Raw genomic sequence first — 17,269 nt, forward strand, 5'->3', positions numbered from 1 at the left:
CAGTTCTATTTTCATTACATACTGCAAGACTATTGGCTCGCATGACTAATAGGGAAGTCCCACTGAAAAAAAAATCAGGGAAAAATTAATGACACAAATGCTGCTCATACTTGGTAAAACTAAAAGATTAACTTAGAAGGTCACGATTATTTTCTTTCTGGGTTTCCTTCCAACTCATTCCTTCCACCTCTCATCTTATTTAGATTTGAATATGGGCCCCCAATACATGAAGCAAGTTCCATGTATTGTGAAATTCTCTTGATTTGAGGTCTCAGTCTGCCCCCCATTCACAACATTCCATTAGGCAAGCTATCCAAAAGCTGACCAAATTCATTCTAGACAACAGGTCACCAAGTCATGTAAAAAGCAATCTCGTCACTTTCTTATGAATGGGGGTTGGGGCAGTCTGAGATCTCAAATCAAGAGAAAGATGTATGATAGCAGATTGGATGTAAACATTACCATTTCTTTCCTGCTACAAATTTCATTTAACTAGGAAATTTCCCAATAAATGGAATTTGCTTCATGTATTGGGGGTCCATATTCAAATCTAAATAAGATGAGAGGTGGAAGGAATGAGTTGGAAGGAAATCCAGAAAGAAAATAATCGTGATCTTCTAAGTTAATCTTTTAGTTTTACCAAGTATGAGCAGCATTTGTGTCATTAACATTTCCTAATTTTTTCAGTGGGACTTTCCTATCAGTTGTGCGAGCCAACAGTCTTGCAGTATGTAATGAAAATGAAATTGCATTACAGTACAAGCTACTTGTGATTTTGCAGCTTTTTTTGGGGCCAACAATAAAGAAATGATGATTATCATGAATAAGACAATTCAGCACATTATTTGAATGATGACAGGCCCTTTTGGAAACCTCAACATGTTCAAGATATCTTATTGTAAACATTAAAATTGCCTGAACTACCAGGCTATGAAATTTAGCACAATAAATATGCCTTTTCTATCTCAGCATGTTCCACTTTAACCTCAAATATATGGGTTCAAAATTTGGTTCGTGCTGATAAGCTATCCTTCAATATGAAATATGGCAAGGGCACAATCAAATTCATGTAAAATTGATAGAACAAAACTAATCAAAATTTTAATGACACTTTTACCAAGAGATGTAGCAGGGATGCATGGTACAGAAGCTTAAATACCACACCTCATACTGCCGAGGTTGAGTCGAAATGCCTCATCTGAATAGTCTTACTCTATCAGAAACTGCCAGACTCAACAATGGGCACAATACTTTGCCCAACACATTAAGAACCTGAGTCAAATGCAATACTAAAAAAAAATTCTAATTTTGTTCTTGTAGAACACCCACCCTCCCCAATTAATTTTCTTTGAGCCCATTCTTCAACCCCTGCTTTGGTCCTTCCCCAAACTTGCCAATCATCATGCTGCAGTGTTGATAATGAATGTCTTGCAATTCAATGACAGAGATATCACAGCTGAACCCAAGCTAGTTTTGAGAATCACATCCATACACACTTCTACCAAGGATCGCAGGTCAGCAGTCATCACTTGGCTAATTTTCTGCTCTCCAGGTTGAGGTTCTGAATCCAAATGTACTACCTTTATCATTGCACTAGCTGGGACTGGTTACCTCAGCACAGACTGTTGATGTAGTTCCTTGGACGTACCGTGGGCTCAGGAGAAACATGAAACTTACAGCTTTGATATGGAACAGATTCTTGCCTCAGCCTATCCCTCAAACATTCCTATTAGTTGGGCAAAAACACTCAGAAGTTCTCTTTTAAAACTATATTAGCTTCTCCATGTACAAATGATAAATATTACCCCAGGACATTGAATTCATTTCACCTCATCACAAAATACTTGACATAATTTCCCCTACAATACAGCAATATTTTGAATCTCATTTACAATGCAAAGGAAGCTTCATCTCAGGTTTATGGCAGGACAAAGAAATTAGAATTCACTTGACATTGTTCTATCAGTAGGATATTTTTTGAACTGATATCTTGCTACCCTATTTATCGTTTAGAAAAGGGACAGAATCTCAAAGTAAAATAGCTACAAAAGCTCATTATCCAAAAGAGAAATCCAGGTTAATGTTTTATTTCTTATCATTATATTGAATAAAATCAATCCAAAGCAATCACTCTTTCAAATGCCAATCAATATTGCTGATCATGTCCACCATTTTCTGTTTTTAAAATTTTGTGTTCATTCAAACACAAATACGAGTTATTTAGGACAAAGGGAAATATGCTAATTCAGGTCAAAACTCTAGGTTAATATAAAAGTCTTGTAAGGTTAATATTTTGAACTTTCCATCTTGTTGGATTGCGACTCTCAACCTTGGAGAAGCTCATCTAACATCCCTTAACACATTAAGCAACATTCACTGAAAATCGAACAGACGTTAAATTGTATACAACACTTAATGCAATTCAAAAACTTGCCATTCGTTATGATATAATGCTTTCTTCAAAAAAATCTAATTACCAAATCTTTTAATAATCAGATGTAAAAACTATAATTACTTTCCAACTATGTTGTCCAATAGAACTCTGTGCTGTTAGTCTGATTTGGCAATTGCTATGGTTACAAATTCTTAACCTACAATCACTTGCTGAGTACAAAAATGTACTTTTTATGGGATACTTCATACTACCATTACGTCATTCACCACAATGTAATGTCATCCGTTATGATATATTTCTATCAATTTTTTAAAAACCTATTGCAACCTTTCCCCAGATTTCAGAAAGGCTATGCGAGGACATTGAGTTAGGAACTCATTTAAATTAACTATGCTTTACATTGAAACTAAAGTATCCTGTACAAATTCGTTCTCTCAACTTCATAACCAGGTGACACAGACCACAACTTCATTCTGGGATAAATACTTTGGCAATTATTTAAGATTGAACTACTTTGTAAGAAATGAAGAGAAATAAAAAAAATTATCACACAACTTTTACCATTAAAATTTTGGATGGTACAATGGTGAACCTGAAGTATCCCCTTTAATCACTATCAGGATTTACAAGTAACAAAAAATGGCATTTGAAAATCAGATATTATGGATTGAGACTGATTTGAGGATGTTTTGATAATTGCATCCTAATTTTCAACAGAAGTGAGTTCAGTCAATTTGCCATAAAACAACTATTTTTTGCCTACCCAATGTATAAATGGAACATCAGGATATTTAAGATTCAGAAGTACATTATTGTAGCTTTTGATGCATAATGAACATTATTTCCACCGACTCTGGTTAGAAGTCATACAATTTTGAAACATTAACTCTGTTTCTCTTTCTACAGATGCTGCAGACGAGCTAGGTTTCTCCAGCATTTTGTTTTCCTTTATTCTCACCTGCCCGCCCCATGTATCTTGTCAGGTAGACTTCTTTAGCTGCAGAGGATAATGGACCATAACGTGATTGGGAACAAAGATTCTAAAACTATAAATGCTTCAAGCATAAAAAGGTAGATGTTTAGGTATAAATATAGTGTCTTTATCAAAGAAATATTGACTATCAAATGCAAATACTATCTTGTCCAATATTTTAAACCAACAACCACAAAGAAAATATATACCCTCTTGGCAAGTTCACCAGTCAAATGGCTGTGGGTTGAAAGATGCCGTCCACGCTCCCATCATTGCAATCCTACGCTTAACTGAATTCATAATGAGGAATATGGTAGGTACTTCAGTGTTAGCCCAACAAATGTTACTGATTAACACTGCTACTGGACAATTTGAAATATTCAAATTTTGAAAACTTTCAGTTTGCGTCAACATCAAGTTTACTCCAAAAGAGAATATACGCTTTGCAAATGTCCCTTTCTTCAGAGATATGAGAGATGTGCAGTTGGGCATAAGCCTTAGGCTTGGCCTTATGTTACTATGTTGATGCAAGATTTGCTTACAACACTTGCTTTAACTGCCTTCAGTTATTTCTTTTTTAATAACTTATACAGCACAAATTACATTGAAAAACTGCATATACTACAAAAGGTTGTTTCAAGGGGGCATCCAAGTCTAAAGAATGTGCACATTCTTAAGCCAGATACAACTCCTAAACTGGCAGTGACCAGTTCAGATTTGCCACAAGCCAACCAGTCCCAAACCATCAAATGCATACAAAAATTGCAACCACTAAAAACATCAAGTGAGTAAATGATACTGTGTGGTAGTGGTGGGTTGGATGAATTTGGCTTTGCTCCAAGTCTTTCATTAGATAGAATTTAGCTCCATGAATGACAAAACAAAATGTACATTTCACCCTAAAACAAATGAGACAAGTAAACTCTGTCCAGACTGACCACACGATCCAAAAGAATGTGCCCCTATTTTCCATTTGGTAAAACTTCACTCTGCCCCTTAAGCCTCCACAATCCTCTTGGGGATTACTTCAGGAATGGATGATCTTCCATGTGTCTGAATTCTACACAGCTCTTTTTCATTGTTTATAGGTAATTGATGTCAGCAAGGTGGGGTTGTAGTTTGGTTATGGCAAACATACCCTGGGCTATTACTATTATGCACTGGGTTTGGAACAGCCTAAGATGGTAGTGCATCAATTTTTTCTAAATAAATGGTTTCTGCACATTCATATTTGTGCAGTCATTACAAAAGTCACATCCTGAGAGCTCTTTAAAAAGTGAATGTCAACCACACCTGATGTGGTAAAGTCCATTATTTAATGAACAGTATGTTCTGACCCCAAGGTAAAACTTTTGATTGAGGATATCGTGCAAGTCCTGGGGTCACTAACTTAACTAATTTATTTTTTATTTGTTAGATTCGTACTTCACCACACTCCCAGATATTCCACCTACTCATGTAATATTCTTTAAACCTATTGCCCCAAAATAAAGCTGCGTATGTTGAATGAAGCAGTATGAAATATTCTGACATAAATATTGGCATTTTAAGTAAAGATACAACAGGATTTACTATAAAATGTCTATATGTTTCAGTGAATTCTTGGGTCAGAGCTCTTGATGGTTTGTCAGTCAAAATATACCTGCAAACCTTGAAAAATACACCAAATGTCAACAGTGGCTCAATTTAAACCAGCAATGCTCTTTCAAAATAAATATACTCTAACAGTTCATCTGCAGTAACAGAAATAAAAATGTTTAAATACTTCAGAAGGCAAATGAGTGACAGGCCCACTATCTGAAATAGTGTCAATTTTCCTCAGAACACCCAGAGATGGCGTCCAGAACAATCCCGCAAACTGTAATTTTGAGGTTTAACCCTGCAATCACGTCATTTCACGATTACCTAATTTTAACACAGCTTTCAAAATGCTGGCTAAAATGAGACAGGGTGGAAATGGTCTAGCTCATCTGAAATATGTGAAACTATCCCTGAGTTTATTGCATCACTAAGTGGAGAGAGAGCCATTTTGGAAAACAATCAGGAAGAACACCGTTTACAAAGCATCTTTTTTTTTGGGTCTGTAATAATGTGGTGTATTTAATACAAAGAACACTCACTGGGAAGAGGGGATAATTATTTTGGCAACATTCTTATCCAAGCAAAGCATGCAGCTTTGGTAACTAGGAAAAGCAGTTTTAAAAAACTGGGAAAATAGCTCAAGGAAAAAAAATGCAGATTTTATATTTTTTAAAAATGTACATATAATTGCATCCAAGTATCCAAAGAATGTTCAACTTTGATAGAAATAAATCTGTAGCTATTTTCTGATCAATTAATGCTTACATTTACAACACATTTTAAAGTTTTAATCCCAACTTCTTTGTAATGTAACTGGCATTCTCTATTTCAATATTCAGAATGTTGCATCTTTGCTGTCTTACCATGTATTGCAAATGTTTCTGATAAGACATTGGCATGCATTACTAAGTGCAGTATATCTACTTCATGCATTGTCAGTTCCTTTGTGTGTGCCGGATTCACTCCTTGGTATCATGCTTGCTAATGAGGTTGAACTCGGCATTTGCTGAACTTTAAGCCCTATATCAGAAGCTCCTGGCAGTATTAACCTTTTGAATGGAGACAGAGTTCTAGCCAATCAGAGTGTGGCATGAGGATCGTATGTTTGTGACGTCGTAGAGAGTAGTAATAAAGTGCAAATGCATTATAGCAATCAGCAGGTATCAGGGACACCACATTAAGTCCTTTCTCATTTAACATATATAAAAGAAACATATGGAAATATAGGAAAGATAAAACCAATCCTTTATTCTGTACATGGCTAACGTTTGGAATTCAATCACTTTCTCTGATAAATCTGAATGACCCTTCGCGTGATACAAGGTTTTACTTTATTCAGGGCCTATCCATCAACACTTCCTCACTGTTCAATCTATCCCAACTATTTCCCTTTGAACCATTGTTGAGGATTTTGATAACCAGCAGCTGAACACCTGAAAATGAAGACAATTCAGATAAACCATCTGCAGTGCAATTTGAAATAATCAGTGTATTTGGAAAAAAAAATTGATGAATCCAATTTTACATGCCTTAATAGTTGCAACCCTCTTCCCTCCCCCATAACTATTACTGGCAATGCAAAAAGAAAAATCCTTCAGTATTGCTCTTTGGGAATACGATTCAAACGTCCTAATTCATCAGAGATACAGTTCATCTCGCCAGAAATTTAACCTAAAACCAAGATGCAATTTCTGTCTTACCTTTAGACAAATACAGTTACATGTCTGCAACAATGTTATCACTTGGTATAAATGTAGTTTGGCATGAATCACAAATACTCATGCAAACCCCAATATAATATCTCAATTATGTGGGTACAACTGATGTTTATTCTTTCAAATTTTGTGATTAAGGCTGGAAATGTAGTACAAATGGGACATGCAATAAACACAGCATAAATTCACAGAATAATACAGCACAGAAGGAAGCCATTTGAATAATTTCTATCTCAGTTTGGTAGTATGTACTAAATTGCAATTAAAGCACATAGGAAACATTTAAAATACAAAACACTGCTTAAACCAGCTTTTCGTTCAACTCTTTCACAGCATAAAAATCCAGTGTTCTTGAATTGCAGAATCCCTACAGTGCAGGAGGCGGCCATTTGGCCCATCAAGTCTCTGAAAGAGTATCTTACCCAGGCCCTCTCTTCATAACTCTACACTCTTACCATGGCCAATCCACCTAACCTACACATCTTTGGATTGTGGGAGGAAACCAGAGCACCCACAGGAAACCCATGCAGATATGGGGAGAACTTGCAAACTCCATGCAATCACCCAAGGCCAGAATTGAACCCGGGTCTTTGGCGCTGTGAGGCAGCAGTGCCAACTACTGTGCCATCCTTAGCAGTATTTTCCCAAATGGTGCAGGCATGGCAAAAAAAACACTGTGGACCAAGGATTTCACTTATATTGTCAGAAAACTAAAATGAAAGACAGGTTTTCCATGTGCCTTTTAGCCATTTTTTTGTAACTATCTTTTTTACTGACATTCTCCACAGAAGTCTATCAAATAGTGAGGATCACTCATGGAAAATAAAGTTTAAAAGAGGTTGACTTCAAATTTAAAACCATTAGCATTATTAAAATTTGAAATGTATACACAATTTAAGTTTCTAAATTGACTTGCATTAAAAATGTTGAGTCGCAGGGCTATATAATTCATAAAGCAAACTCAGCCTGCCTCAGCTACCATTACTACTAGTGTAGTTAATGCTTCAAAGGTTAGGTTGATGGTATACAAAATCGCATCACTCCAATATCTCTAAAAATCCAAATACCCTTTGGCCATGTTGCATCCAGCACTAAGATGATGTTCTTTGGTAAACAAGCAAGTTGGATCCCATTATCTGGTTTGTTCTGAGCTCTGTTCACTGCTTCAGTTATTGGGTAACTGTAAGGTGCTTATTAGTAAAAGAATATATATTTGATTCTCCCATGTCTGCATCATTGCAGAATAAATGGTCATGTCTCTAGCATTTTCTTTTTTTGTCCCTCCAGAATAACTGCCTGTTCCTATGTGAACCCCAAATTTCCACAATTATAACATTTTGTTTAAACAAAAAGTAATTCTTTGTAATTCTTTCATTTTTACCATTAATATTAGAAATGCTGGGTACTTACATCAATTCCATGAAAAGGAAGTTGTCAATCATACACCCATCATGATCCCAACTCAATACACAAAAAGTCTCAAAATATGACTCAAGATCTACAGAAGAGGTGATTGAACATAGGGCAAGTACCAGCCACACAGTGCAAGATAGTTTATGCCTAATGGAAGTAGCATTTGCCAGGCTTAGGCCAACAGAGCCCTTGTCAGTAGCTGCTCTGAGGATGGGTCTTTCCTGGCATAGTGCTTCTTGCTTTTTGGCTCCACCCTCTAAACATGAAAAGTGGCAGTCCCATTAAACTACAGCTGTCATATAGTAAAGCAGACTTCTCACCACCCACCAAGCTGACATTCTTTTGTTCGAATTACATGGACAATTATGCCTTAGATCAGCATTTTCAAAGTTTGAGAAAACTGAAAAGTGGGCAAGGAAGGGAACACATGAGGAAGGTAAATGGAGAGCAAGTCTGCAGAGTCACAAAATACTTTGGTATTGAATAAGATTTTAACAGTTTGGCTAACTGTTACAAGCTAAGGTTACAGCTAAACTCAAACAGTGGGCTTAGGGCACCTAACAGACATCTGTATAGAGTCCTGGATCATTTTATTCATGGATAGATCAGTTTTTTGCCAAAATATGAATGAGGCAAGCAGTTGGCTGTTGAATTAACAGGAACTCAAACTCTGCTGAGGCCTCTGGATCTGCATATCTAGAACAGCTTCTGTTTGGAAGGGATATTTGAAAGTACTGCTGCTGTAATCACAGTAAAATATCCTTTGATTCAACAGTATATAGATGAATATTCAAGTGGAAATAAAGCTCAAATTGCATAATTGATTAATTCTTGGAGACAGTCAACAGTTCGGCGTTAAGCTAGTGTGTGACCAGGGCTGCTAACATGACATTGCTTGTATTACGTCACCACAGTAGTATTCACAGATAAAATATAGGATGCTCCTTGTATTAAAATATGCTTTTTAAAATTAGTAATAAAATGTATTTCAGTTTTACCATGCACAATGAGGGTGTATTTGAACAAAAATTCAGAAATAGAAGCTGTTAGTCAGGTTTGTTTCAAAATTTGATTGAAGAAATTTAGAGTGCTAGCAATATATTCTGATTTCTATTTTTTCTCTCATTGTGGCCTTCCATGGAGGACTTGGTAATCTAACAAATCAACTGCAGTAATACAGCTAAGCAATCCCTAACAGAACATTCGCACAAAGCTCAGCTGTTTCGAGAAGGCTTGCTGCTGTGATATTATCAGGGGGCTAAGATATGTCCCCCCCCCCCCACTTCTCCCAGCCTCTTTTGTGGCTGTGTAATCCTAGCTGCATAATGTACATGGCCAAGTCCCATTAGGATGTGAAGGCTGGAAAAACAAATGTAATATAGGTGGTGTTAATTCCTATCACTATGCATCTGGTAACCATATGCAAATAAAAATAGTGGGTAAAAATAGGCCATTAATTACTCTGTTGCAATTGCAGTTACTTTTCAGTTTTGCACAGAAGTTCTGGAAAAATATAAAAAGTAAAATAGTCTTGACTTTTGCAAGGAGTTCTGCTCACTGTGCTATTGTCTTCAGAATCCAAGTGACATCATTTGCAAGGACTCGGTGGTGGCTGTACATCTTCAGAATACAAATGATATTCCTGCCAGCATTACAGCACCGATTCCTAAACTGTACTGTGGCTTTAATTGCTTTTATTCTTTAAAAAGCACATCATACCCCTTATTGTCATTCATGTAGGTCTATTTTTACAGCTTTACAGGCATATTTGCAAATGATAGCTGACATAAAATGTCCAGCGACAAGACTGCAAACCAGCTGGCATTGAAGGGGTTACCAAGCAATTCATTCTTTTAAAAATGTACATCAACTATTTTTAAAATTGCTCAACACATCAACTGCATTAACTCACCAAGTGTAAAATAAAAAGTTAAAATGGCTGGTTGCAGAAATAGCTGTTGCCTCTGTAATCTCACCTAAGAATCCCTAGACATTGCAACACGATCTGCGGTGATCCAAAGGGAACAGCAGCCAGAAGAAGGGGGAAGTCTGGCCAAACTCTTATCATTACAATCACATCCAGAAAGTCACCAGGCTACCAGGATTTCATGGTCTGTGTAGCAGTGCTCTGCTGGGAAGAGGCTGGCCAGTGGATCAGAGCAGTGCCGAGTTCACATACCGATTAGGTATTCAAAGCTCATAAAGCACACTCCAGCTTCCAACAGAAATGACGCCAAGTTCAAGCAGAATCATGTTTCTCTTCAATAAATATTAAAATGAAACATCTGCAAAGCTCCTCCTCCCATCATTATTCCCCCATCCCTATTTGAAAACGGTTAAATCTTCACTCTCCATTGTCTCCTAATCTGCTGGGACACAGTTTTTTTAAAAAAGGGTAATATTAAACTTTTATCTTTTCAGTATTAACTCCAAGAGGACCAGATTCTCTTGTAAATTTACACATTAAGCCATAGCAGCTCAAACTGCCTAAAAATGGATTTTCTGACAGCAGCATTGAGACAAATCAAATTAAATATTTAACTCAAAATTTCTATGAGCAAACATGGCCCAAAAAGTAAACCCCAGCACTCAAAGGGTCAACGATGATTATTTCGCACTTTTCTAAATACGCCCTCGGAATACAGTAATTAGAATGAGCACTCCTAATTATTAATCTCTACGAAAATTCATATCTGTGCAATGTGACAGGGTCTCAATTTTCCCTTACTTTTTCCTGTCCAAAAGAAAAAAGTAGGCCAATGTTAGATTTTAGAAATATTACTTCCAAAGAAACAGCTGCTTTTTATTCTGTCTGCAGGGCTAATGTGGCCTACAAAGAGATCCTCTTATTGCCTATGCTGTTCACATTAACTCCCCTGGATGCAAAACTTTCCCTCTCTTGGTTATATCATCAGGGCTCGCTAACATTCTACAGAAACCAGTTTTAGAAAGAATTCTTTTAAAAAAAATGAAAATTGTAAAAATGCAACTAAAATACTCCTTTGACAATAATCTTGACTCTCAACACAAAATTAATGCAATATTCAAGTCCTTTATAAACTTTCAGACAGCAGATATATATATTTTTTCAAAGTACACATTGTACATTTCGGGGGGGAAAAGAAGTGGGGTGGGGGGGGAACAGAGTGTCAGCACAACCATGATTCCCAAGTCCAAGATGTCAAAAGCTTATCCAAGGAATACACGATAAAATCAATGCAATGCCCTGAAGAATAAAGTGGGTACAATAGGACAGAAAATTGCAAAAGCTCTACCTAGATCAGTGAAAACACAAAAGACACAAAAGGGAAGAAGGGGGAACCCCAAAAAAACTCAGGCTTTAAGGAGCTAAAGATTGAGAAGATAAAAAGACAGCTAGGTGAAATATTAAGAATTGTGTTACCTGGAGGGTCCATTTCAATGTAGAATATTAGCTCAGTTGAATAGGGCATCATCACTTCTCTCCAGTCTGCATCAGATTTGTCCATATTCCAAACTGTGTTGTACATTGTCTACGCAGTATTAATAATTTCTTTTAAATATAAAAAAGATGCTCTCATTCGGCTTTACACTTTCTTTTTAAAACTGTATTTCTGAATCCCTGCTTCAGATGTGCTCTTAAACCTTGCTGTGTTAGTGTTGATAATAGTGCTGAGTTTAAAGGCTGCTGGTTGAGGAGTTGGGGGGGGGGGGAAGAAAGAGAAAATAATAATTAAAAAAAAGCAGTTAACAGTCATGGGATGAATGAACGTAGAAACCAGCTCTACGACTGTGGGCTCAGTGGAAGCAGAGCCTGGGCTTCATGTTCCAGCTGGAGGAGGAGGGATGGGGGAGGGGATGGGGGAGGGGAGGGGGGAGGTGGGGAAAGCGAGAGGGGGAGGGGAAAGGGGCGGGGATGACCCCTGACCTTTCACAGCAACGGGAGGTACCAAAGACAACCCGAGGAAAGGGGGGGCGGGACGAGGGGAAACAACATTCCTCGGGCAAAACAGAACCATTCAAAACAACAATCTGTTCTGTACAGTATGCACCATCAAAATACCAACGGACAGAACCCGTTTCTCTTGATAGATTGAAGAGAAATTTTCATTCATGCATATGATAGGGTTGTTCTGCTCTCCCCTCCCTCCCAGCAAAGCAGAATGTGGTGGTACAGCCCTCAGCCGGCTCGCTCCGCTAACGGCCGGCCACTCGCCGGCCAATCAGGAGCGGGGCGCCGGGGGGGGTGGGCAGAGCCGGGGGGGGGCGGGGAGAAGCGGCTTTGTCTCCCACAGGCTCTTCACCGGCAAGCCACGCCCCGTCTCCCCTCCCCCCTCTCCTCCACAGCCGCAGCCAATCCCCTCCCAGCAGCTCCGACAGCCGCACGCTGATTGGCCGGCGCCGTTACCAAGCGGGACAAAGGGCTGCGAAGCCGGCATTACAACAACAACTGGCGGCTGCCAGGGGGAACCAACAGATGGCCGAGAAGCTGAGTGCGGGGACTGGGACTGAATCCTCCACCCCTCCCCCACTCTCTCTGTCTCTGTGTGCTTCCTGCCCCATTGTGTGACTGCTGGGGGGTGGCAGTGGGAGGGAGAGAAAGAGGGGGGGGAAAGGGAGGTGAGGGCAGGACACAGACAAATTACCTCAAAACCAGACGGGCCACAAATCTGTGTTCAGACACCCAGAATTAAATCTTGCTGCTTTTTTTTAGCAGCTTATTTCTCTTTTTGCCAAGAAGCCAGTCACAAAGAATGGACTGCAAATACCTTTTTTAAAAACCCCCAATCACCCCCCCCCCCAAACCCATCCTTAACCCTTTGTTCAACCAGACAAGAATATTTCAATCACCTCAGAAAATACCACATTTCTTACAGACCTGGCATATTGTGTGAGCTATTTTTCTTACCAAAAAACCTGATGTCATAGATTTCAGAGATTTTAAATACAATTGACAACTTCACCAGTCCCAACAATCACAGATTTCAGCCAAAACAGAGAATTTGACAAATCCATGTTAGCATTTAAAAAGTAGATTTTAAATGATGTCCCTTTCACATCACAAAAATGAAATAATTGTGTACTTATTACTGCTGCAAATCTGTTTTTATTCTAGTTACCAGTACTGCTTTATTTAATCTCTCCACCCCCACCACCACACAAAAAAATGGATATATTAATTAGTTCTCATGATAACTGCTTAGAGAAAGAAAATCGAGTCACGTTTGTTCTTGTTGAAATATTCTACAGGGGTGGTTGCTGGTATTAGCATCGTCCTTTGGCAAAATACTTCCAGTACAATGTTAATCTATATATAGATTTGCAGCATCATTTGCATTGTGCAGTCAATAAAATTTCATGTGAATAAAATCCACAAAAAAAAGTTTAGTTCAGAGAACATGTTTAACTGTCTTCTTTACAGGCCAGTGAAATAAGAAGCTGGTTAAATTTCATAGCAATCATTGTCAAGGACTATATGCTAAAAGGGAACTTAGCCCTTTAGATCATGCATCCTTTCCATCAGGCCCACAAACCGGGCTACCACATAATTTGCAGCTCAGCATTGTCACAACTGGAAAATAACCCCACCAGTAGCCAAGGTGGTAATAAATATGCAGTTCTTTAAAATTCAGAAAATAATTTACACATGGCATGAATGATTTTTAAGCAATATTGATTCTAAACCTCCGATTGAACTTATTGCATGTATTAAGCCAGAAGAGCTAAGGTTCCATACAGGACTTACAATCGTGTTAATATCTCAAGAAATTAATTCTCATTAACCAACTCATTTGCTTAAATCCAAACTGGGTCAAAAACAGCTTAAACCTGGGTTCAATTTTCCTGCAAACTTTGTGCGTCTGTACCGTTCACCTTTCAATTCAACTAGAAACAGAATTAGCTGCAGTTGATTCACAAATTAAAGTTTGATATTTCTCAGTGTATCCACTAGGTGGGGTATCCGATCAGTGATCACCATCCATTGTGACTCAAAAATTATGCATTGTGACTCCTGAGTCATAAGGATAACATTAAGAAAATCCAGCAGGATACTGACCTCTTTCCTGCAAGCTAAAGGGAGAATAGCCTTGGTACAAATTGGAACAAACTATTAAAGGAAAATCATGGTCTTTTACACAGTACCTTTGAAAATCATCTGCTCAATCTTGAATTCTTCAAAGTCAGCATTTCTTAAGTGAATATAGGAATCACAATTCTCTGCCATATTGGACACTATCTATTGACAAGCATAACAACTGCTTACTACACAACTGTTCCTGAAATATTACTAAGACCATAAGACACAGGAGCAGAATTAGGCCACTCAGCCCATCTAGTCTACTCTGCCATTCAATCATGGCTGATATTTTTCTCATCCCCATTCTCCTGCCTTTTCTGCATCACCCCTGATCCCCTTATTAATCAAAGACACTCAATGACCTGGCCTCCACAGCCTTCTGTGGCAAAGAGTTCCACAGATTCACCACTCTCTGGCTGAAGAAATTCCTCCTCATCTCTGTTTTAAACGATGACCCTTTAGCCTGAGGTTGTGCCACTGACCCACTTCAGTTATTCACTGTGAAACTTTTCCTTATTTCTTCCCCTCCCCCCACAAGAAATGCTACTCGACAGTGCTGTGCAACAACCTTGGATTCTTTTACTTCCTGTTGATATTGGTTTCTTTAGATAAGTAGTATGATATCTCAAAGTTTAAAATGGAGTTTCAAAACAAAAACCCACCATGTTATTGTGAGCTGTAAAGTACATCTCGTTCTGGACTTCATCAAATATAACTGTTGTAACTCAAACCTCCAGTGAAGGCTGTCAGAGCAGCAGTATCCCATTTCTAATTACATGTCAATTCCATTGGTTCAGATCGAAGCCAACCTTTGATTTCTGTATAATCATTTAGAAGTGGGGCTGTTAGTAAATGGATTAACACAAAGAAAATGTGAATTAATTTTTAAGAAATCTTTTTGATATCAATAAATTAGAGCAATTCATTACAGGTACACACCTTGATATACTCTCCAAAGCTTAATACTTCAATTATTTGTTTAAAAAAAGTCTTAATTTGCAAGATTCTAAGAGGCAATTAAAGAAAATGAATTTTATATGTGCTGATGAGGATGCCGAAATGCTGTAGTTTTGGGTTAATAACTGGAATCGATGTGATTTCTCTAATGTACTCATTGCATTAGCTCTGAATTGCTTCGGGGAGTTATGGGAATCCCTAGCTTCAGCTACTGCATACTTAGTTTCACACCAGCTTTAACCAGCACGGTGATGTCATGCCTAGTTGCAATGTGACCTGCTCTGCTCGCTTGATACAACATTCTATCAACCGTTTCAAGCAAGTCATTCTTATTCCAAGTTATTATCAGCTGCAAGCACCGTCCTACCTCCACTGAGAGGAATGAATTACATTTTGTTCTTCTGAAGTAAAAGAAAGAAAATTGTAATTTATAGTCTCATTCTGTTCTTTTTCTTAACAGGGCTGGTTGCAATACAAGCAAGATAATCCTGACAGGTTTCCACATTGTGCTACTGTGCTATTGATGTACTATTTTATCCCTTTAGATTACCTCTCCCAATAATTTTGACTCCTGGATGCTTTAATGCAACATTGTTTATTTCTGTTGCTGAACCCAAGTTTTCTTACTACCAAATTGCTAACCCACTTTTCCCCTATGTACTCTATGAACGGTATGCTTTGTTGGAATAGCATGCAGGAAACAATACATTTCACTGTATCCCAATACATGTGACTATATTAATTCAATCAAATCAATGCCTTGTCCTCTCAATCCTAAAAACTGCAACATGAAGCAAGAAACCTCGCATTTAGGATTAGTCCCAAATCTAATCCCATTCGATTTTCTGAAAACTATTCAAAAGTTCAAATAATGGAAAGCCTTTATTGACCTAATAGTTAAATATATCACCTATGAGCCACACAGCGCAGAAGGTCCAGGGTTTAATCTAAACTGATAATCTAATCTCAGTAAAGTGAAATTAGTGCTTCTGCACTCAAGAGGAAGAAAAGAAACAGCCAAAACTCACTCCGAAGTGTCATCCAATAAAGCTTCTTGTAAAAAATGCATGTACATTCAGCCTCCATTGTGATGCCATATATAATCGAATTATCTGTCGTTCTCGTTTGGCCTGGTTTCACGGATGCAGCCTGCCTTCCCATTCTTTATCCAAACAATCATTCCCCATCCAGGAAGCTGCACGGTCAACCCTGATTTTGCCCCACGACAGGCACGCTTTTCAGTACAGATCAGCAGCTACTGATTCAGCACACATTCCCCTCCAATGCCAGTGGGAGTAAAACCAGATGTAGTGCCAGACTACTACCCTGGATAAGATCAACTAAATCCATATCAAACTAGAGTTTTTTCTTCATTTGTATATTCCATTAACACATTAGGCACTGCTGGAAGCTTCAGGTAGCTTCTTGAGAAGACAGACACCGAAATTCTGTATGGCAGTGCCTATCTCAGCTTACTTCAGTGAAGCCAGTCAGTAAGAAGTACCTTTTTGCTATGGTTACATTTGAAGATAATTAAGAAATCCTAACATTGGGATTTTGTCCACACTCGTACATTGATGGCATTGAAAGCAGAATAGCTATTTTATTTCCTAACCTATCTTGTTTGACTTCACAATTTTACTTTAATTTTACTAACTAAATTGCATAATTATTCACAGAAAAGACACGTTCAGCACAGGGCAGCTAATTGTGAGGATGCAAAAACAATTTAGTGCCTAAAAACTGGTAAATAATTATTCATCTTCCAGGTTAGCAGAGAATTATTTTGGTAATCAACTGGAACTGTTGTCCTAAAATATCCCTTACTAACATTCAACCTGCCCCGCCTCCTTTTTTAATGTATATATTGCTGTTTTGACATGTCCAGCAATAATGAGGGCCAAAGGAAAGCAATACTAACTCTGAATGTTTTATAGAATACATTGACTTAATTTATCAAAAATATACTGTAATTTCTATTTGCAGGATGTGATGAGAAATGTCAAATCCTACAACAAATTGCTGGCACTTTCTCAAAATTATCTTGTGCCTTTTTTTTCCCCTTCAGCAGGTGCCTAGTAAATGATTGCTATAAGGTGACATAAGATTGATTAAACAAAAGCCACCTTGTGCCAAAGTTCAGTCCCTGTAAATGGGGTTTGTATCTCATTCTCTGC

General features: G+C 38.0%; 1 protein-coding gene across 4 annotated transcripts in view; it reads right to left on the reverse strand.

Moving 5' to 3' along the window:
- The window catches only part of pik3r3b (phosphoinositide-3-kinase, regulatory subunit 3b (gamma)), a 527,353-nt gene that overhangs the window by 38,977 nt on the left and 471,107 nt on the right, over positions 1–17,269 (reverse strand). The window contains exon 1 of one of the 4 annotated variants that reach the window (XM_080195435.1): positions 11,481–11,897. The exons of 2 other annotated variants lie outside the window; for them this stretch is intronic. In XM_080195435.1, the coding sequence (XP_080051561.1) occupies positions 11,481–11,586 (106 nt within the window). In that variant the 5' untranslated portion in view covers positions 11,587–11,897. Of the gene's footprint in view, positions 1–10,053; positions 10,214–11,480; positions 11,898–17,269 lie in introns of those variants that run through there. One more of the 4 variants, XM_080195437.1, reaches the window with a different exon arrangement.

Source organism: Carcharhinus amblyrhynchos, chromosome 9 (assembly GCF_965287045.1).
Source record: "Carcharhinus amblyrhynchos chromosome 9, sCarAmb.v2.hapA, whole genome shotgun sequence".
Classification (NCBI taxonomy): Eukaryota; Metazoa; Chordata; class Chondrichthyes; order Carcharhiniformes; family Carcharhinidae; genus Carcharhinus; species Carcharhinus amblyrhynchos.